At 42.9% G+C, this 22,071-nt stretch overlaps 3 protein-coding genes across 6 annotated transcripts in view; 1 reads left to right on the top strand and 2 right to left on the bottom strand.

Moving 5' to 3' along the window:
- The window catches only part of LOC134625951 (RNA binding protein fox-1 homolog 2-like), a 51,106-nt gene extending 47,265 nt beyond the window's left edge, over positions 1–3,841 (top strand). For all 4 annotated transcript variants that reach the window (XM_063471363.1, XM_063471362.1, XM_063471361.1 and 1 more), the window contains one exon: positions 1,793–3,841. In XM_063471363.1, coding sequence (XP_063327433.1) covers positions 1,793–1,837 — 45 coding nt within the window. In that variant the 3' untranslated portion in view covers positions 1,838–3,841. The remainder of the gene's footprint in view (positions 1–1,792) is intronic.
- A 5,333-nt stretch (positions 3,842–9,174) lies between these two features.
- On the bottom strand, positions 9,175–11,591 carry LOC134625721 (retinoic acid-induced protein 3). The gene is made up of 3 exons (XM_063470972.1): positions 10,466–11,591; positions 9,446–9,501; positions 9,175–9,303 (listed from the first exon to the last, which is right to left on the bottom strand). The coding sequence occupies exons 1-3, from the start codon at positions 11,589–11,591 to the stop codon at positions 9,214–9,216; spliced, it is 1,272 nt and encodes a 423-aa protein (XP_063327042.1). The 3' UTR covers positions 9,175–9,213.
- Positions 11,592–19,381: 7,790 nt separating this feature from the next.
- LOC134625950 (retinal cone rhodopsin-sensitive cGMP 3',5'-cyclic phosphodiesterase subunit gamma-like) lies at positions 19,382–21,722 on the bottom strand. Its single transcript, XM_063471360.1, has 3 exons — positions 21,594–21,722; positions 20,394–20,551; positions 19,382–20,302 (listed from the first exon to the last, which is right to left on the bottom strand). Exons 2-3 carry the CDS (start codon positions 20,534–20,536, stop codon positions 20,185–20,187), a joined length of 261 nt encoding a protein of 86 aa, XP_063327430.1. The 5' UTR covers positions 20,537–20,551; positions 21,594–21,722; the 3' UTR covers positions 19,382–20,184.
- Positions 21,723–22,071: the final 349 nt, after the last annotated feature.

Here is a 22,071-nt window from a genome sequence, read left to right as displayed (position 1 = left end):
AGTCAGTCAGCCAGCAGTCTGAGCCTACAGCAGCATGACCCTGATGGTTCAGGGTCACCTGATCCACCATGGCTGAAAGTTTGAAGACTAATCTTAACAATAGAGTCTACCAACTCCAAAATAGGAGCTGGTTCAGCAGCAGAGGGGCCTGAAAGCTGAAGCTTTGCTTCAAATTCTACTTTTAGAAACTCTAGAAACACCAAGTTAGCCTGCAACATGAAGGTCATGTGCTTTACTGGGAAAATGTGATAGTATGATGTCTTTAAAATAAGATGGGTCCTGACTGTTAAAGACTTTGGCTACGTTCACACTGCAGACGAAAGCGCATCAAATCCGATTTTTTTGACCCTATGCGACCCATATCCGATCATGGTATGACAGTGTGAACGGCACAAATCCGATCTGGGTCACTTTCATATGTGGTACTGAATCCGATACATATCCAATGTTTTAGAAAGTGACTGCTGTTTGAACGGTCATGTTGCATTAAATCCGTCTTTTACGTCACTGACACAAGACAGACGCCAATTATCAGCGCCGGAGAAGACATCGCGAACGCTTCCTGGCCATCCAGTGTAGATGTCAGTGAAACTGTTGGGAAGACAACGTTGGAGAAACGTGAACATTTTATTTGTACTGTATAATCTGCAGATTCTGACAGAAATCTGCAACTATCCTTTGAAGCACCACTCCTCTAAAACAGCAATAAGGATAATTGTTAGGTTATTTACATTATTATGTAAATAACAAAATAACTTAAAGCAAAAATTGGGAAACGTAAAGTCCGAAGTCTTTATATTAAGGGCCATCAGTTAAACAATATTGTTTGCTCTGGGTCTAAACAGAGCGCGTTGTGTGTGACGTCTTCTTTTGCACATGCGGGCCGCTTTGAGCGTTCACACTAGAGCGCGTTTGCTGTGGCATTTTATTTGTAGTGTGAACAAGCAGACAAAAAAATCGGATTTGATCAAAAAATCGGAATTGAGCATTAAGACCTGCAGTGTGAACGTAGCCTTTGTGTGTCAGGAGAAGGACAAATATTATGTGCCTTTTCTCGTCACTGCAGTGTTTTGGATCAACTGAAGGGTTTTGGATAAGATAACGAAGTTATCACGATGCAGTGATTCTGAGATATTTGGCAAACATCTGTGTAAGTGAACAAGAAAAACTCTTGGGGAAAAAATGAGGAGTTAGATATTTAATCTGTACGTTGTGGTGTCATTGTGGACTTTTTTTTTTTTTTAATAAAAATTTTGCAATTCTATTTATTAACTATTTCACTTTGTGAGTTTGATAAAAGCCGCCATGAGGAAGCTTGAATCAGGGATCTGAGGTGTGATTGGTTGGGAGAATCAGATCAGCTGTATTTTTTAAATAAAATATTTTGATATTTGAAACCAGCAATAAAATGTGTTGCCCCCCCATCAAGACCATAAATGGGAATCAAAATGTGTAAGTGTTGACAGTGACATATTGTAGTTTTGATGATAGCATTGTGTGTTTTTTTGACCGTGTTAATCATGAATTGAAAATCCTACGTCGTGACCTCACTCGACTTTTTCTCGTCCATCTTTTTGCAAGATGTTGCGCCACATTTATGTCACTGAATTTTTTTGAAGAACAAATAAATGGAGGCGTTTGCGGTCTTGGGTGAATTCTAGTTCAGTCAGTACGTTTCTTGTAAACGGTGTAATAGCAGCTTTTTATAGATGCATTCAGCACTTTTTTTTCTTCTTAAATGATGTGTATATGTCTACTTTCATGACTCTGTTGTCCCTTCTGTGTCTTTCAGGCCAGTTTATACCGGGCGGGATACAGTAGGTTTGCTCCTTACTAAAACCACAAATCACATCCAAGGAATTTCACTTTGGTCCAAAACCCTTTTTCAGGCTCTTTGCTTGGCAGGAGCTCCCCTACATTTTTTTCTGCAGGCAGATTATAGCAACAACCCCTTTTATTATTTTCTTTTCCTTTTTTTTGTCTTGTGGCGAGAGAAGTCATTGCCACATCATCAACTCAAACTCAGTTCCTGTACTTTTGTGTCCATCACTGACATGGAAATGATGACAAAAACCCCCAAAACAACAAAACTGCCAGGAGTGTATCCCGTGTATAAAGAGCTGGAGCAACAGGACACAGTTTGGGATGCTTTTTTTGTTTGATTTGTTTTTGTTTTTTTAAGAAAAAACACTACAGGACCTGGAAGGAGACAGACTGCTGTTGTTCCTATGACATCCTGCACACTACAAAATCTTTTTTTTATTTTTTTGTCCCTAAAAATATCCGAACTTCCAGTTTATCCACTGCCCTGTCAGACCTAACCACACACACACACACACACTCTTACATTTACCACCAAGTATAGATTCCTCTACACTTTCCTTTAGTGTCAGACTTCACTAAATGATACTAGAAAAAGGTACTTCTGTTTTTAAACACTACGTTGATATAGAGCTGCTCCCCCCTACATCCTTCTGATGTTAGCATCATGTAATACTGAAAAAAAAGAATCAAATGCAGAGGATGTAGGAGCTATTCTTGTTTTTGCCACGCTGGAACATTCAACTTTCAGCTGGAGGAAACTTCTGACAGAAACCACTTTTTTTGTTCTCTTAATAACTTCGAACTTATATGGCATGTCTTTTTTGGGGGGGTCATTTTTCTAATGTTTAAAACGTCCTGGCCAAATGTAAAAGGAAACACAAAGAGACTGTTTAAAAAAGACAAGGAAAAAAAAGTCTTTTTTTTTCTGCAGTACCTCGTTTGTTTTGCCTGCCGCAGACGTGTCATCATGTCGGAAAAAACAAACAAAAAACACCACGTGGCTCAGTGATTTTGAGTTTGTTTGTCCTTAATGCTCGCCTGCACATACTCCAGTCATTACTGCAAGTGCAACTCCAACATGGAGACATCACGACCGTCTTTTTAAAGGCCTCGTCCTCAAGTCTGCTTCTTCCAAAAGGAGAAATAAAGGACTCGTTTCTATCTCCTAAACCGTCAGAAGTTCCTGCCGATCACATCGAAAAGATCCACAGGACACGAGTGGAACTAGCTTCAGCACCCGCAGCACCCGCGTTGGGAAACAAATAACCTGTCAGTCGAACGGACGCCGATCCCTCCTGGCCATCGTTCGGGAAATGGTGTGTGATCTCGACTCAGCAGAACAGAGAGAGTGCAGGGAAGCACAGAGACGGGATTCATTATCGGTTTTGTTTCTATTTATATGCAGTGTTTTCACTAGGTTTCCACATCATTATGTAACTCTTAAGTCCCTCATCATGCTCTCTGGGATGGTTCACTCTGAATAGTTTCAAAGCTTTCCTGGTGCACCTGAAGGCACAGCAGGACCTGTATGTGTTGCATCTGCATTTACTCTCATGTGGTTGTTGTCGTTGTTATTGCTATTATTTGCCTTTTTTTCGGTTCCAAAGATTTTCAGAGGAAAGCACATTTCTTTTTTTGTGTGTTTTTCTGCCTTTATCCTTTAGCTGTATTTTTTTTTTTTTTTAAATGTGTGGGTTGAAGCTGTACAGCGTCGTAGCAGCAACCCTGGGAAATGTCATAAAAGCAATGTCTGCAAGACAGGGAATACACCTTTAATCCAGCCTGCAGAATATAATGACACTGCTGGGTTTAATTTGGTCTTAAGTGTCATTTATTAGCTTTTTTTTTTTTTTTTTTGCACTAACACATGAGCACACAGTGCAGATGCAGAGGTGTTTGCTGCAGACAAGGGAAATCAGAGCAGATGGAGTCATGAGGGATGCACGGAGAGGCAGGTAGACCGAGAGGATATTTCAAAGTGCATTTTCCTGAAGGGCCAAATTAAAAAGTAAATTAGGAGGGGAGGGTGGGGGGGGCGGCACGATGTCAAAAGGGGTCCAGAGGCCCAGCAGTGTCCACCCTTTTTTTTTTTTTTTTTTTTTTTTTTTTTTGTGGAACAATGAAACAATGTGTGGGCAGTCAGTGAAGGGACTTTGTGGCAGTGATGGTGAAGGTGAGAAGCTGAGCCATTAATCATCAGCTGACAGAATCACAGCGTCCCCCACTGTCTCTCCCTCTCACTCTGCTCCTTTCTTTGGGGGGAAGGGGGGTAGTACAGTGCAAGGACAGGGTGGGTGGGGGTTATTTTGTTTTTGTATGATTGTGAAACTGTGTGCAGTGGGTCCAATGAGTATTTTTGATGAGCATTACCTCCTTGTTTTTTTTGTTTTTCTTATTATTCCTTACAAGTATTACCACAAGTGTTGCTATGCATGCATGCTTTTTGCGAGAGAGGAAGGTTGTCGAGTCTTTCTTTTCTTTTTTGTGCATGAACTCAAATCGCAGTGCTGGAGGAGGAAGACGAGGTGGAGCGTGGCGTGTTTACACAGCGGGGGGAGTAAGAAAGAGAGAGAACCTGGGATGATGTGTGATGCGGGGTGACAGCAGTGACGGCTGCTCTCGGTTCAGGCCCTGCACAGTGTCTGGATTGTGGGGAGGGGGGGGTCAGTCCAGTCCACTTCAGTAAATCTGGGTTATCTATGCTCTCTGCTGTGTGGTCCTCATGGTAATCACCTGTCTGCCCCCTCTGTGGGTTTTTTTTTTTTTTAAGATTAAAACCCTTAAAATGTTAAGAATAACAGCATTAGTCCACCCCGGTGAAAAGCTTCTGCACAGAGCCGTGTTAGTGTTATTATTATGAACCTGCCCACAGAGATGCTCATTTAGAAAGCTCTCCGCCTCGCTCATCCAGCTGGCAACAAGCTGCAGTCACGGCGCCGTTGTTGAGCAGCGACCGCGGCGCAGCTGCTTTCGCTCGCTTTTTTTGGTTTGTTTGTTTGTTTGTTGTTGTTTTGGTTTTTTGCCTCCTCTAATTGGGAGTTAATCTTATTTTGAAAAGCTGCGAAGTAACCGCACAGGTGCGCTCGAGGGACACGGACTGAAAACAAAAGTCATCCTCAGCTGCTGGCTGCCGATGCCCCCTACCCCACACCCCCCACACCCCACCCCGACTCCCTGCACTGCACTCAAGAAGTCAACCCAGTGGGAGTTTTTGTACAGCAGTTTAATAAATGGGTTTAAATTGCATGTGAAGTTTTTTCCCTTTCCTCCTCCCTGTCACATGCTCTCAAAGGCTCATTTATCCAAGTGATTTTTTTAAAAATTAAGTAAGTGACTTGTATTTTCTCACAATGTTTTATTTTGCCATTCTTGTGTCTGCCTTCTGTTTATTCTCTTCATTATTATTGAATGTATATAATAATAAACTGTTTGGTTTTTATACCCGTCTTTGATTTGTTATTGGCTTTTCTGGCTTTTAGTGTCGCAGGCCCTCACACTCATACCTGCCTCTCGCTCCGTATACGATCACCCAGTTCTGCTCACACATGACCTCCAGTAAATTTAGTGTATTTATTGAAACTAAGCAAATCCTGAGTAATTTCCGAGCTGCAGTTCCTTAAAGTGCACAGAGGTGGGTTGGAAACTGGAGATGTTTGCTGTGCATTATTTCTGAAGTGCAGGAGAAAGCTGCGTGAAGCTGAGGGTTGAAAAACACATTTAAGCTCTGTTTAAAAACTGCAACCGAATCAACTTTACATCCACTCTGTGTCACAATCTGAAGCCAGGAACTTTTTTCTTCCCCAAACAACCAAATTTTAGAATTGCATACAGTACTGTGCAAAAGTTTTGAGCTGTCCTTCATTCCTTTTTTAAAATATTTTGCAAGGAAATGCGAAATAGGTGCAGTGATCTGTGAAAACATACATGTAACTACAGTCTATAAGGCAAAAACAGAGTTTGTACGATTCTAAGAAGCTTGAAAGTCGATATTTGGTGTGACCACCTTTATTCAACACTTTCTTGTCATTTCTTTAAGTAGTCTTCAGGAATAGGTCTCCAGGCTTCTTGAAGGACATTCAAAGGTCGTCGGCTTTGTTCTGTTCTCTGTCAACATGATCCCACACTGCTTCAGTAATGTTGAGGTCCGGGCTCTGGGGGAGGCCAATCCATGACTGACGGTGCTCCACTGTGTTTTTTTCTATCCAGGTCTGCTTTTACTGCATTGGCAGTCAGTTTGGGATCATTGTCATGCTTTAAAATGAAGCCGTTGCCAATCAGACATTTTGATCTAAATCTCGTGGCACTTTTCTGCATCCAGTTTCCTTCAGCTTTGATAAGCTCCAACACCGCTGGCTGAAATGCAGCCCAACCATGACGGCCGGCTGTAGACACTCTCTGTTATATATTGTCCCGACGACCTCTCTGCATATTAACAATTTGGACCAATAATGTCAAATTTGGATCCATCACTCCATCAGACCAGTTGCCACTGATTTCCAGTCAGGTTCTTGTGTATTTTGGCGACCTCGGCCTTTTCTCCCTCATTTCACAAACAAACTGATCAACTGAAGGGCTAGATGCATCTCTCAGGTCCTGCGTCATGTCTGCTCGTCTGGTGTAGATATTTTTTACAAGGCTTGCCACTTCTTTCGTCCTCCACTTGTCCATTTTTTAAGGACACACTGTTATCCATTTTTCATAGATTCAACTAAACAAATTGTGTTTTTTTGACAGGCTGCTGGTAACAAATTGTCTGAAGTTACACTTTAAAATTGCTATATTATCTAATGGAGAGAAAACTTTCTTGTGTTTTAATTATTCATAGGTTAGTGTTAAGTGGATTAAAGGAGGGGGGGGGGGGGGGGGGGGGGGAGCGTAAAAGGACTGAACTGAGAATGAGTGAAGAAGGCAGACATTGTCTAAAGAAACTTTGAAAGATCCTCAGAAATTGAAGGCACTCACTGACTCCCGTTTTTTCTTCTTGATGCAGTGACCCTCATACCTCACAGTTATCAGAAGGTGATAGAGCACATTCTCAGATAGGGTTCTGGATTTGTTGAGCTGGCAGCCATTATGTTATTTCCTTCCCATGATTGTGTCAGTCTTATCATTTTCTTTGCAGTGTTTGTCTAAAGTGAAGTTATCCAATCAGGAGCGAGCTTGCTTTAAATAGAACAAAACCCTATACCAAGAAGAGATAAGGGAGTTTCTCATTAGACATGAGAAGTTGGGGAGTCAACTGAATGCTGCAATATTTAGATAACAAGCTTACAAAGAATCCCTCCTCAGACCGTCCAGAAACGTGGCCTCCTCTGTGGGGCGTGAGCCGGATGATTGATGGAGGCGCCACATGCCCACCGTTTAATGCAGCTCAGCAGTGCTGCGTTGCAGTTAACTCTTGACTTTTGTTTTATTTTCTTTTTGTTTTTACTCCTCCAGACCAAATTTACTGTGTGATAAGCTCTTCCACCACCTCCAAACTTGCTCATCACTGCCAAGGGGGAAACAAACTGGAACAATCTTTAATTGCATCTAGAGTTAATGGCCGTAAATGGGTTGGATGTGGCAGGAAACCTCATATCCCTGCTAATTGCACTAATGCACAAGAGGCCAATTGCCAATTTGATGGCACGCTCTTGCTGAGTAATTGAAGTTGGGCTAATTGGAAGAATAGGCAGAAGCCTGTCTGACAGAGGAGGAGGTGTGTGAGAGATTGCATCTTTTGAAGTGGGGGACTGACCTTTTGTGGATGGCAAATCACTACAGGCCATCGGATGGAGGAAGGGAGGGGGCAAAAAAACAAATGGCACACTGAATCATCTTCTCTCCCGTGTATTACAGAGGGATGAGTTTCTTATTGCACATTCTGCCTCTTGTAAATGAAACGGTGACTATGATAGTATGTTGCTACTAAAAAGGTTTTACATCTACCTAGTCATCTACTATGACTTGTTACGACGTTGCCCCCTGGTGGCTGCTCCCTGTACACAAGTGTTTGTTTACTGCAAGGAGGCATTCAAATTATTAAGTGGACATAAAGAAAAAACTGAGCTCTGACAGAACGAAATCCTTTATGTAGAAGTCCTTTTTATTGAACACATTATGCAAGCATTTGTAAAATAAAAAAGGTTACACTTTATAATATGTGACTAAGAGCATAATTCTCCTGTAATTGAATGGACTTTTAGTGCATTTTTTAAAGTTACAATGTAATTACATTTAGCTACAAATACTTAGAGGTAGGCACACTAGAATAAGGTGAGAACAAGTTGGGTTTTTACAGAAAAAAACAAAAATCATATGTCCTAAACACACTGTAGTTTTCAGCACAGGCTGTATTATGGAGTGGATTCATCTTGCCTTTCTTGCCTGTTTATTTAATATTCATTATGTTGATTTGCAGGATGGATGTTCTGTTATTCAACTGTGCTTTTCTTTTACCAATATAAATGTGTTGAGGACTGTTCTGCCTTACAAGAAAAAACAAATACCATCAAATTTGCAGAATCTGCATGCTTACATTCACTAAAATTACTTACAGACTACTTAGCTTTACTTGCAGTATAAGTTTTTCTTTGTTTCCTATAAAAACCTGATTTGTTACCCCCTTATTCCTGTGTGCCTACCTTTAAGTATTTGTAGGTAAATATAATTACGTTATAATTTCAAATAAAGTATTGACATTCCGTTTAATCACAGAGGAATTACGCACTTGGCCTCAGGCCATATTCTAAAGTGTTATGGGAAGAAAAAGATGCCTATGTTGTATATTTCTACATCACTCCAGTTGTTTTGCAGAAACGTGTAACTGTGACGTAACTTTGAATATGAAGATGCTGATCAGTGATGGCACGAGCCCTCCCACAGCGCTGACAGGTCTCCTGTCCTATCTCCTCCTGTCTTCTCTCATTTCGTCTGATCCCACCTTCCTTTCCTTTCTCACCTCGTTCTCTCTTCTCGTTCCTCTCAGTTGTCCTCTCGTTCCTTCGTGGATGTCTCTGCTCAGCAGTTTGGCACCTTCAGAGCGACACTTTCACGCCTCCTGTCACCTCAGGGCTATTATCTGCCATCTCCGAGTAGCAACACACACCGTGACTGAGACGCCCCACTGTTGAGAATTCGTCCCGTGGATTTGCCTGAACAAAGCTGGACTATCTGAACCCGTCCAGCCTCGATGATGAAACTCAAGCAGATGAGTCATGCTGCTGAGCCTGCTCTCTTTGGGTGCGACATATGATTTTAAATCCTACTAACACACTTAAAACACCATTTCTTATAATACTAAAAATATTTACATTTTGCACATTAAAGTACAAATTAGGCCATGAGGTGGGCTACCTTCAGCTTTTGTGTACGCGTGTGTGTGTACGGCCTTATTCAGATAAGGTTTTATTCACGTCCATAATATTCATCGTAGGGTTCATTGTAGTTGGTGGTCTGAGGGCGAGGAATGGTGTAATCTTTGTCAGTGTCGATTTCCTGAAACACAAAACGTCGCTGCAATTAAGACCCTCGATAAAGTCCAATTAATCCTACAATATAGCTCAGTCACGTAGTTAAAAGGCCACACTGTTGAATGTTGGACTAGCAGGAGTCGGATGGTTTATCCTTCAGTACTCACCGTCATGGAGAATCCCGACTCGTAGGGCGATCGCAGCGATTGCTCCGCTCTCCGGCCTGAAGGGAGACGCGTTACACAGTCAGCTAATTATAGAGCCATTATATGCGTTCATCATAACGGCGCACAGTGAGAGCTGAGCTGACAGATAGCAGAAGTCATTTTCTAAGGTTGGGTTCATTTTTGCCTCATGTTTGAGGAAAGCCATTTGGCTAATGTGTCCTTATTGATCATAGTTAGTCTATTCTGGTTTTTTTCCTGGATTTTATGCCTTTAAAACGAGACCTGGGAGAAGACGAAACAACATCCTTTATGGATCTGTGGTGCACGCAAACTTTAGTTAGATGATGTAGATTTGGCTCCTAATCTAAGGAGTCGTAGTAAACTAATGAGGAAGTAATAAGGAACCACTGAGATTTTGATTAGGACACATCACGTTACTTAAGGAGACATAAAGAAGTACTTACACCTAAAACTAAGTAATGAGTAATGCTAACTGGTGCAATTGATTTTGAATGAGTAGTTCCTGCTTCGTGGCCCTTTGTGTTTGGATCAGAGGAAGCCTGATGAGGAGTGACTCATGCAAAAAAGTGGGGCATTAAATTGATTAAAAAGAAATAATCATTGCCGATTAGAGTGGATCCCAGGTGGTCTTTTATTAAATAATCATCATATCCTATAAAATCCTGAGAATAATAGGCTTGTACTGATGAGCATCTTTTAAAATCTCAGGTAGATCCTGAATTCTTCTGTACACGTCACTTAGTATAAATCCTTAAATGCTAAAATTCTAGTTTACCAGCTCTATTGTACATATGTGAATATTTACTGGTATTTTTAGGTCTTTGTCAAAGAAAATGAGATATCTCTTGGATTGCTAGTCAACCAGATGTGGTTAGGAAGGGGGTGAGAATTTAAATAGTTGATTTCAAAAGGTAATTTCAATAATCATATTATCTTTATGTCCCTAATCATCTAACCGTAATTCACACTTTTTTTTAAATCAACACAACAGCATCTCACCTCTCTTGTTCTCCAAGTCATTCTCAAAGCTTCCGTTGTCTTTCCCCTCCTTCTGGCTTCCTAGTCCTGGTATATCAGCATTGGGGCTGGTCCATCCTGCAAAGCTCAAAGGGAGATCCTTGGACTTCACCTCCCCATTGCAGAAGAAGGCGACCTGGGACAACCCATGCCCAATCAGTAACACCCAGCCATTTGCTACCAAGGCAATGCTAATTACTGGGTCGTCCCAATTTGGCCGACGGCCCAGCTCGGGGTTCCCCCTGGTGAGCATAGTGATCCACACCACCCAGATGCAGGCAGAGAGAAGCAGTGTGACGAAGACCAGCCCACTGTGCAGCTTCCCTTGCTGGTTGATGGGTCCTGTGTAGCTGTAGCTGTAAGTGCAATAGTTGCGGCACAGGAGGTGCAGGGAAAGGATCAAGCTGATAGCCAGTAGGCACAGGACGTAGATCAGTAGCATGACGAATTCCCCCTGGCTGTACTCGCAGCGCTTGTTATCCCGGACCAACACGATGATCAGCCACTCTGTGGCAATGATAACTTGCACAGCGAAGAGCCCCAGAGCCACAGCAGGCTCTCCCCAGCCTCGAGCTGCTGCAAAGCCCAACAGAGCTAGGCAGCGAGCCAGCAGGCAGGAGAAGGCCAGCGAGAAGAGCACGCCAAAGAGGAACAGCCTAGTGGGGCACGTCTGCGGGGTGAGACTGATGATGAAAGAGAAGGTGATGCCGAAGATCCCCGCCGTGGCCAACAGGAACAAGGACATGGAGGTCACCATGCCTCCGATGTTGTTGTTGCGATTTTGGCGGGATGAGATGCAGACACACAGGGACCAGATCAGCAGGGTTAAGAGGAGCCCTATACTTAGCAGGAAGCCCGCAGTGGCCAGGGTCTCCAGCACAATCCCCCATGCTGCCCGGCGGTCACACAGATACCTGTACATGGGATGCAGCCCGTCACCGCAGCCTCGGACTCCGATCAGGGATGTAACATTTGAGGAAACGGTTGTGGTGGTGGTTGTGGTACTGGTTGAGGTGCTGTTGGCTGACTGGCACAGACAGGTGAGAGGGGCATAAAAGAGGAACAGGAGGGGAGAAAGGGATTTCAGGTTCTTGGATGAAAGGGCCATATTCATTATAGTAATCCACACGAGGATTCGGTCCTCCTTTGTTTAACCGTCCTTTGATGTGGCAGGTCTTTAATCCTGAAACAAAAAAGAGTAAAATACATTTCACGCATGTTTGACTGCAAAACTGTCAGTCGGGAGGAGAAGTTTGTCTGAAACGCATTAAAAGTCTGCAAATCAAGCATGGAGAAATGGAAGCTAATATGACAGAGGTCACAGCATGGAAGAGACAAAAGGAAGAAGAGGTTTGACAGTAGCTCGTGTGAAGAGCACAGGAGGAGAAGGGAGTGTATAAACATGCCAGAACAAAGCAGGGAAATGAGTGAGCCGTTGCAAAGCTTGGAGGAAAAACCAGCTGCAACATGGAGGCGAGGCCAGGACAGAAAAGGAGACGGAGCGAGCGCCGTCACACAACACGATTGCCGGTTATAACCAGTTAAGATTAGAGGTGAGAGACAGTCAGATAGCCACTTGTGATAGCTGAGGAGCACTTCCCGCATTACACAGTGGAGTCTTTGTTCCAGCACCAGAGATTTAAATATGACCTTTTTGGCAGTTTTAGCACAGGATAAAAAGGCCTCGGGTCCTCAACTTTGCCCCATCACTTGCTCACATGTGAGCAAGTGATGGGTGGTTAGAGAGGTTTTTACCACTTCCGAACATTATTTTGATGTCTATTATTAGACATCAAACCAAAATATAAATAGATTCACAAGCCTGACCCAACCTTTATCGAATGCACTTACTTTTTATCCTCTGGGATGCAAGTATGAGCAGTTCCACCTCCTCCGAATTACACTCAACAAGTCTCAGTCTGACGTTCAAGCTGCGGTAAACTCTTGTTGATGTTCTGCACCTCTTATCTTGATGATGTGCTCATTTCTCTGCCAGCAAGAGAAATGAGCACAAGGGAGAAGGGAAAAAAGGACAAGGTCCAAAAGCACCACTAGAGAGGATTGTTTTCAACTTGCTTATAAGGTTGGAAACCTGTACCTCCACAAGTTCTTGGCTTTTAGATCCCTCCCGTCTGCTGTGCTTCGCTGCGTCCCTCCCTGTGATTAAGGTGGGGCTCCCGCACACCTGGAAGCGATGAGAAGTCACACCTCCCAGATTTATGAATCTCATTTCCCATAAGAATTTGCATCCCATTTGTTGATAATGTGGTCATGTGTTTCACCTGAGGTGCAGGGTCACAGCTCAGCAGAAGTAAGAATCAAGGGCGTCAGGGCGAGCCCGTCTGACTCATCCCGCCATCACCTGGATACAGAACAGGAGCAGCAGTCTCCTTGGTTACTAGTAAATCACAGCCATAACACTTGAAATTGGCGAGTTCGCCACAGGTAGGGTTGCATCAGGAACAGAGAACGCTTTTCACCGTTGCAAGCCCATACGTAACACCTCCACTCATGCCTGCACACGCACATTGTTTAAGGGTGTGTTCAGCTGAAGCTTAAGTCACTCTTCAACTAAACTTTGCTCTAAAGCCCAGAGGGACTTTTTCCATTTGTAAGCTGGTTTGTTGCAGGAGCAGGGTGTGTGCACACGGATGTTGGCCAATGTAAACGTCTCCTTCGAATAAATGTTTCAAAGGCACCAATATGTTGTACATGGTGTGTCTGTGTGCATATTAGACACTCGGCAACCCCGCTGTCTGGGAAGAGCGACAGTGTTGAAGGATGCTGACAGAAAGTGTGTCCTTAAGACTTTTTGGGGCCTTTCTTGCTGCATTGAGAAGGCAAACTTGTATTTTAGGTGCTCCACCAACTTGGATCTGATTAAACTCTTTTGCATTGTATGGAGAGCAATGATGGAGCATATTCCCAGTTTTATTAGTCCAAGGAATCCGAATCCAAGTTTAGCGACCCGATGGTTTCCTTGTACTGAGACCTTGTCGAGGTTTACATTGAGACTCTACACAACATCCTCAACGGTGTTTGTTTTGAGCACAGTTGTGTTTCGGTTGTTTTTTTTCTCTCTCGGGTTTGCGAGTTTCACTTTAGCTGTGTTGGGTGTAGCATTTTGATTTCTAATGTTTGCCAGGAGCAAGTTTGAAGACGTTTGGAGTGGGTATTACAACACAAACACAGTCAGTCACACTGTGAAAGAGCTGACTCACTGTCATGTAGTCATACCAGTCTCAATAAACATATTCACCAAAGCCTAAAACTAAAGTCTTTTAGTGTAGATAATTTTAATTTACTTTGATTAGTTTCTCTTTTTTTAATGTTTCATTTAGGTTTTTTATCTAAATACAGTGAAATTTTGTGATGGCTGGTGGATTCGTGCCCCAGTTTTTTGTAATCTGCAGACTTTGATACAACTGTAACACCAGATTCAAAAATCTTCCTTGCTGTGCTAATGAGCACATAAAAACTCTGCCTGGCAAACACAAATAAAATCACCATTTTTCATGTGAGAGCACAAATATTTGCATTTAAATTGGGTCTTTGCTGTCTGTAAGCAAAACATCATGAAGTCTTTTTAATAGCCTGCAAAGAAGTTTCATTAGTTATACAATGTATTTTGTACACTGTATAATGTTTAGCATATCAGTTGCTCTATAGGACACCAAGTGTTTAAGGGGGACACTACAATAGTCTAATGAGTATTGTGATCATCTTCTCTGGCAAGGAGAGCAAATGAAGCGAGACGAAGGTTTTAGATTAATTTATCTTTCATTAATACATTTTCTTCATTTTATTTTTCTTTAACTTATATTAATTATTTATATAGCACCAACTCAAAGGAACAGTTGCATCGGGGTGCTTTACGTTGTAAGGTTAAGATCCTACAGAAGATCCCTATGGGCAAGCACTTGGAGACAGCGAGAAGAAAAAACTCCCTTTTAACAGGAAAAAAACCTCCGGCAGAACCAGGCTCAGGGAGGGTGAGGGGCAGGCATCTGATCCAAACAGTTACATTGAAGAAAAGGGATGAAAAAGGAGAGCATAGAGAGGCAGGAACAAACACAAACTAATGCATCAGTACTTCAATATTCTGGATCAACTAGAGGCTTTTTAGCAAGCTTTTAGAACAGCCTGAAAATAAGGAAACAAATAGTCCAGCCTAGAAGAAATGGATGGCCTAGCTTTTCAGCATCACTCTGAGACAAGATGTTTCTAATCTTAGAGATATTGCACAGACAAAAGAGCACAGTCCTACATACCTGTTTATATGCACGTTGTTGGGCATATCCTGATTAAAAATGACTCCAAGATTCCTCGCAGCATTTCTGGAGGCTGAGGTAATGCCATCCAGAGTAAGCATCTGGTTAGACATCATTAAATTTTTAGGGCAGAGTAGAAAAACCTCAGTTTTGTCAGACTTTAGAAGCAGGGATTTCGAGGTAATCCAGGCCTTTGTATCTTTAACACTAGAAGTCCCAGGCTTTTCTAACCCTCTGTCAGCCAAGTGGAAGCTAACTTGGCTAGTCTGTTAGCATCAATTCATATGTAAATTGGGTCGTTACCTGAGAATTGTGGAGGAGAGTGGGGGTGTGTGAATGATTGCGGATTTCTAACTGCAAACTGCCTCTTTGTTTGTGTGTGGGGAGGGGGAACTGCTAAAAGCTGTGAACTTCATTTTGTGTTCGTCTTGATGCATTCTCAATCATCCAGGAAAATAAATCTCCAAAAGATTTATTGATAAAAACAGTACAAAAAAACCAAAAAATATTTCTACAAAAACAACCATTTGTACACATATTTACAAATAACAATAAAAAGTGAGTGAGTACATTTCAATCACTCACAATCCTGGCACTGCCATGGTATCTGTAGTCTGCATTTACCACATGTGTATCTGTAGCAGTGAACACATCGCACAGTGGCATGATTGTTCTTGCATTTGTGTTTGACCTGACACGTGGCTCTTTTTCCAGGGCTAGGTGTGGAGGGTTGTGTCCGAAGCAACTGTTCTTTTCTTGCCTTCTTCCTAGCCATATGAGAGTTAGCCAACTCTCTTGCAAACTCCACCAGGAAGTCCACCCGTCTTTCCTGCGTCCCGGTGCATGCTTGATACAGCACATGTGCATTCAGTGCTGCCATGTCAATCATGTTATAGGACCGTGTACTCCCGCACCATCTGGTCCATCACATCCACGCCACACTTTGTGGTGTTGTAAAGGGTGACAGTGTTTGGCTTCCTTTTGGTGGTGTTATCAGTCTGAACCACGCTGTGCATGCTGCTAAGAATATAGACTGTCTTCTTCCATTTGGCCGCATACGCCGTCAGCGTGGCAGCAGTGGTTGAAAACACCTAAGAAATAAGATAAATTGTTATTTCCATAGCACTTTTACACACAATGAAACACATAAACATAGAACCACAAAAAACCTGCAGCCTACCTGAGTGGTGAATTCATTGCGATCTGTGTATCTAGCGGATTGAGGAATTTCCCGGCGAATCTTGTTGACTGTGCCGAGGATGGTGGTTTTCCGTCTAAGAAGTTTTTGCGCAAGTGAAAGCGATGTGAAGAAATTGTCCGTGGTAACATTTCTGCCCTTGTCTAGGAATGGTTCCATCAGCCTCATCACTACATTTTCAGACAGTCTCTCCCCACTGGGACGATTGGGGTCCTTGCCAAGATATGTGAGGACATTGCAAATGTACTTGGATTTTAGGTCGCAGGCCACCCAAAACTTGATCCCAAACCTGTCAGGTTTACTTGCAATATACTGCAGGAAACAGCACCGAGTCTTTGATCTTGATCTTGATCAAAGATCTTGATCTTGCGGGGGGTTACTAGGGTTCCATCACTACGTGACTGCTGGTCAGCAGTCTGGGAAACCCACAGATCATTGGAACTATGCCGCGTAACCGCTTCCAAGACATCATGCAACACCTACGCTTTGATGACAGGTCCACCCGCAGTGATCGAGCAAAGACTGATAAGTTCGCTGCAGTTTCCAGTGTGTGGGGATCATTTGTCACCAACTGCATCACGTGCTACAACCCTGGTCTACATATCACCGTTGATGAACAGCTCTTCCCATCAAAGACTCGGTGCTGTTTCCTGCAGTATATTGCAAGTAAACCTGACAGGTTTGGGATCAAGTTTTGGGTGGCCTGCGACCTAAAATCCAAGTACATTTGCAATGTCCTCCTATATCTTGGCAAGGACCCCAGTCGTCCCAGTGGGGAGAGACTGTCTGAAAATGTAGTGATGAGGCTGATGGAACCATTCCTAGACAAGGGCAGAAATGTTACCACGGACAATTTCTTCACATCGCTTTCACTTGCGCAAAAACTTCTTAGACGGCAAACCACCATCCTCGGCACAGTCAACAAGATTCGCCGGGAAATTCCTCAATCCGCTAGATACACAAATCGCAATGAATTCACCACTCAGGTAGGCTGCAGGTCTTTTGTGCTTCTATGTTTATGTGTTTCATTGTGTGTAAAAGTGCTATGGAAATAACAATTTATCTTATTTCTTAGGTATTTTCAACCACTGCTGCCACGCTGACGGCGTATGCGGCCAAATGGAAGAAGACAGTCTATATTCTTAGCAGCATGCACAGCGTGGTTCAGACTGATAACACCACCAAAAGGAAGCCAAACACTGTTGCCCTTTACAACACCACAAAGTGTGGCGTGGATGTGATGGACCAGATGGTGCGGGAGTACACGGTCCGCAGAGGAACACGGCGCTGGCCAGTTGCCGTGTTCTATAACATGATTGACATAGCAGCACTGAATGCACATGTGCTGTATCAAGCATGCACCGGGACTCAGGAAAGACGGGTGGACTTCCTGGTGGAGTTTGCAAGAGAGTTGGCTAACTCTCATATGGCTAGGAAGAAGGCAAGAAAAGAACAGTTGCTTCGGACACAACCCTCCACACCTAGCCCTGGAAAAAGAGCCACGTGTCAGGTCAAACACAAATGCAAGAACAATCATGCCACTGTGCGATGTGTTCACTGCTACAGATACACATGTGGTACATGCAGACTACAGATACCATAGCAGTGCCAGGATTGTGAGTGATTGCTGAAAATGTTGAAATGTACTCACTCACTTTTTATTGTTATTTGTAAATATGTGTACAAATGGTTGTTTTTTTATTTTTGTTTTTTTGTACTGTTTTATCAATAAATCTCAGCAACAAAGGAAATACACCCATGTGTGTTGATTTCTCCCTAAGGCAAACTGAAACACAAGTTTCCTTGTGGCTCAGGAAACTAACCACTCCAAGTGGTTCAGCATGGCCCCACCTTATTTACATAACAAAAGCAGCTGTTCACAGGTGATTAAGGATATTAGCTAAAAGCCTACCAGCCATTTGGCTCGACGGTGGGTTTTATAGGTAGAAAAGCCAAATGGCTCTTCTCTGGGACTTCTAGTGTTAAGACATTCCTGTAGTTTGACTAATTAATTTGTTTCATCTGGCTTTATAGATCGATAAGTCAGTGTCATCTGGCTAGCAATAAAAATGTATGCAGAATTTCCTAATGATATTGTCTAAACAAAGCATGTATAATGTTTTTAAAAAAAATAGGTCCCAGCACAGAACCCTGACTCCATGTTTACATGAGCAAACGGGACTCTATCAGATAGGTATGATTCAAACCGTATACCAGCAGTGTACTCTAGTTACTGTTGTAAAATGATGTGATCGACAGTGTTTGATAAGGTTTGATATCTATATTAAGAATACATAACAAAATTTAAGTCATTTATTGTGGGAGTTAAGTTCTAAAAATAACCCGTGATAGGTGAAATCCATTAAGTAGCCAGCTTTATTTTTTACAGTTATTATTATTATTGTTATACACTACACACTTTATACACTTTTCTCAGACAGGCATCAACATTTTCACACTTTTCTCTCTTGTTTAAACTCTCAAAGTTCAAACCTTCGTAGAAAAATAAGTCCAGCATTATAGAATGAAACAAAGGCACCCGCTGTTGCCTTTGACGGTGCAAAATGTTTAATCGACATTGTTGTGTTTGTTGGGGAGAAAACTTACAAACATACAGTGCAGCACTTCAGAGTCACACTGCTAGCGATCGAAGATTTATGTAAGTTTGACAAGCTGAACGTATTCTGTACTGTACAGGAGACACGGCACGGAGGAGATTTATTGACAGTGGTCTACAGCCAATCAGGATGCAGAACACAATGCACTCCCCCCCCCAAAAAATTGCACAAAAAAAATCTGCGAAACAGCAAGGCCGCGAAAGGTGAACCGCGTTATAGCGAGGGACCACCGTAACCGCTTTCAATCAGAAATCATCAATGGGTGTATGGTGTTTATAGTCAGATCCACCTTTCCTGTTTACCACAGTGTTTTTGCAGCCAATATGGTGATAAAGAAATGTTCATCTTGAGGCTTCAAAGCAGGATGTCTCATTTTTTATGTCCTTCTTTTGTAGTGTTTTAAATTGATGTAGCATTCTTTCTTATCGGCTGATAAAAGGAAGCCTGATTATCAAGTATAAAAGAGAAAAAAATCCCACTCCTCAATTGATCTCTTCAATGAATGCTTGTTTAAACCTTGTTTTATACAACATGTCATTCATTTTATAAATTGTTGCTCCCATTTAGCAGGAAATGGGTGATAAAGCAAGATACGCTTTAGGCTGCAGTCAAAGTGGTTAGATCGAGGCTATATCGCAGTAGTTCTCAAAACAGTGGGTGATGTCATGCTGCCAGGTCCATCATTTATGTACAGTCTATGATTTAATAGTGATTTGATATTATTTTCCAATTTTTCTTTTACTGATTTTAAAAAATGCCATGTTACTCTGTTTATGTCTTTCAGAAAAAAAGATGAGGGTAAGAAAAGTAATGAAAATAAACTGATTTTTATTTCAGCTATTAGGACATACCAGTTCACAACACATCTTCCGTAATATTGTGTTTGCAAACACAAAACTTATATGCCTTTAACTTCTCTAAGGAGGGAAGTGCAGGTAGCAGCAAGGAGAGAAAGAGATGGAGAGCAGGACAAAAAGGAATTCCTCCTCAATGATCGCGTGAAAGAGCATTGTAGTTTTTCACCATTACAGCATGTTGCACACCCACACTGCATCCCTTGGTGTTTACAACAACCTTGTGCACAAGGAGTAGAAAATACAATGCAAAACAAAAGAGGGAGGAAGTACAAAAGGTAAGATGGAAGATAAGGTAAAAAGGTTTAACGCTTAGAACAAATTATTTACATTTCAACAGGCAGCTAGAAGCAAATACAAGCTAGCGTTGACTAGTGTTTTGCTTGCATCCATTGCCGTGGGTTGGGAGTGGCACAGGGAGGCAGGGAAGTCCACATGAGGAGGGGGGAGGAGTCAGGAGGAGACTACGCTAGGTGGATGAAGGGGAAAGGAAAAAGGTAGGTGGAGATGGTTTTCTCGTCTTTTCATTTCAAGTATATATACTGTAAACAGTATCATATTATAATATAAAAATAACAACATCATTATGCTTTCCATCCACTTAGTGGCGCAAAGCAAGAGGTAGATAGACGAGAGGGCATTAGGGGGTTTGCTGGCAGCCTTATCACGACGTGCCAAGCTGAGGTGGAGAGAAGGCCAGGTGGAAAGGATTAGACAGAGGAGAGGTGCAGGCAGGCGAGGAAGGCTGGAGGCAGCGGGTTTAAATGATGCCGTATTTGGCCAAGTCGCTGAGCTCCATGTCGCCGAAGGCTTCCCATGGGCACACCACTGTGAAGTCTGTGCCAAGACCCTCCATGCCAGGGATGTCATCACCAAAGCTGGAGAAAGAGGAAACAAAGAGGTGAGCATCCAAAGTCCTGATCTGTTCCCTAATCTATAAATTTAAATATAATAAAAACTGTATTTTACCCCTTCTGGCCTGGCTTGGGGGCCTTGCTCTTGAATGTGCGGGTCTGCCTCTGCTTGAACTTGGGTGGCCCCTTCTTGGGCGTAGTGGGGCCTGTGGCTCCACCGGGGGCCAGGGCGCTTCCTGCTGGGGGGCTGGCGTTCATTTCTACTGCGGATCTCTGAAGGCAGAAAGACATTTACGATAAAGCCTCACATTGCCTCCTGCTGCCCTCGTGCTAATCCTGTTTGCTTCCAGCGCTCGGTGCCAATCCATGGAGATTACACAGATTAGTTTTACAGACAGATTAGCTCTAATCCCACTGTAATCCACAGTGGACTAATTGCCCTTCTTGGACAGCAAGAATGACATGTGCAATAAGGGGAAGACCTTCATTCTTGACCTCCAACTCTTCCATTTGCTCTTTCATCCATTTGACAGACTTGAAAATAAGTTTGTCTTAACTTTGATAATCTTGTTGTTGTTGTTTTGGCTGAATAAGTGAGGCTGCTATTGTCAAATCACATCACGGCGTTGTCTTCACTGCGTCTTCTTGAAAACCCCTTGACCAAAACATCCCTGCCTGTTCCCTTAGCTCTCATCTTAAGCCGTGTCCTTTCTGAGCCCCCCTTTCCTCTGACTGCTGACACTGTTAAGGCATTCTGACAGAGGTGGAAGAACACCCTGGCTTGTGATGTTATGCAACTTGAAGTTATGCACCACCTGCATCAGGACCAGCAGATACAGACAGCCTGCGGATGCAGAGGCTCTCCTGATCTTTCAGCTGAATGGTGATGTAGAGACGCTGCCCGGCAGGCTCACGACCATCTGTTTGCTTTGATTGTTGCCCTTGAAGTCAATCCTCTTTTAACTGGGCCTTAGAAATTGCAAATGCGTGTCCTCCCCATCAAGTTTCATGTCTTTAAAGACTTTTTGCAAATCCAGTGCATCTTTGTTAGCCCAGAATAGATGTAGATTTTATTTTTTCATTACCTTGTTGTCTTACTTACTTGTCTTTCTTCCTGCTTCGTATTCATTTACAGTTTTAGCAGAGACATTATCATCACACTAAACTATCATTGTTATCTTTCCAGCTGTCAGTTATCCATGTACAATCTCTACTGCTACTTTTGTGCTTATAAAACGTTACATTATAGCTCCACCCTGGTAGTTTCATCACTAAACAAAGTCAATAAAGTTGCAGCTGCAGAGTTTGCACTTACCTGCAGTCACAGATATCCCAGTCGCTGCTCAGAGCTGTTTCTCTCTGCTCCTTGAGTAAGTGAAGTGTGTTGTCTGTGTTGTACTTTTATACCATTAATTCTAATCCCCACATCAGCCTTTTTCCAGTCACATGGTCACCAGAGAAGGTCAGCCAAACTTCTCCACCCATCCAGGATCTCCCCGCCCTCCCCGCCTCTGTCCCCGATTCTCAGCGCCCTTGTTCCCCCCCCCCTGCTGTCCTACCTGCCATGGGATGGAGGCGGTGCAGCCTGCTGGGACAGACAGTCAAAGATCAATCTGGAAGGATTTTTATCTCACTTATCCCTCTAAACCCCAGCACGCCTGCATTTAGCTTTGTCGTGAGAAGACAGCCGGTCGCGTTTCAGGCCCATGTGAGGCGTTGTTTTCACATGTGGGTCTGTGCAGCTACACCAGTAAACTAAGAGCAACCCGACCTTCAGGAAATTTAACCATACC

Source organism: Pelmatolapia mariae, linkage group LG4, assembly GCF_036321145.2.
Source record: "Pelmatolapia mariae isolate MD_Pm_ZW linkage group LG4, Pm_UMD_F_2, whole genome shotgun sequence".
NCBI lineage: Eukaryota > Metazoa > Chordata > Actinopteri > Cichliformes > Cichlidae > Pelmatolapia > Pelmatolapia mariae.
This window is presented reverse-complemented; position numbering and strand designations above follow the sequence as displayed.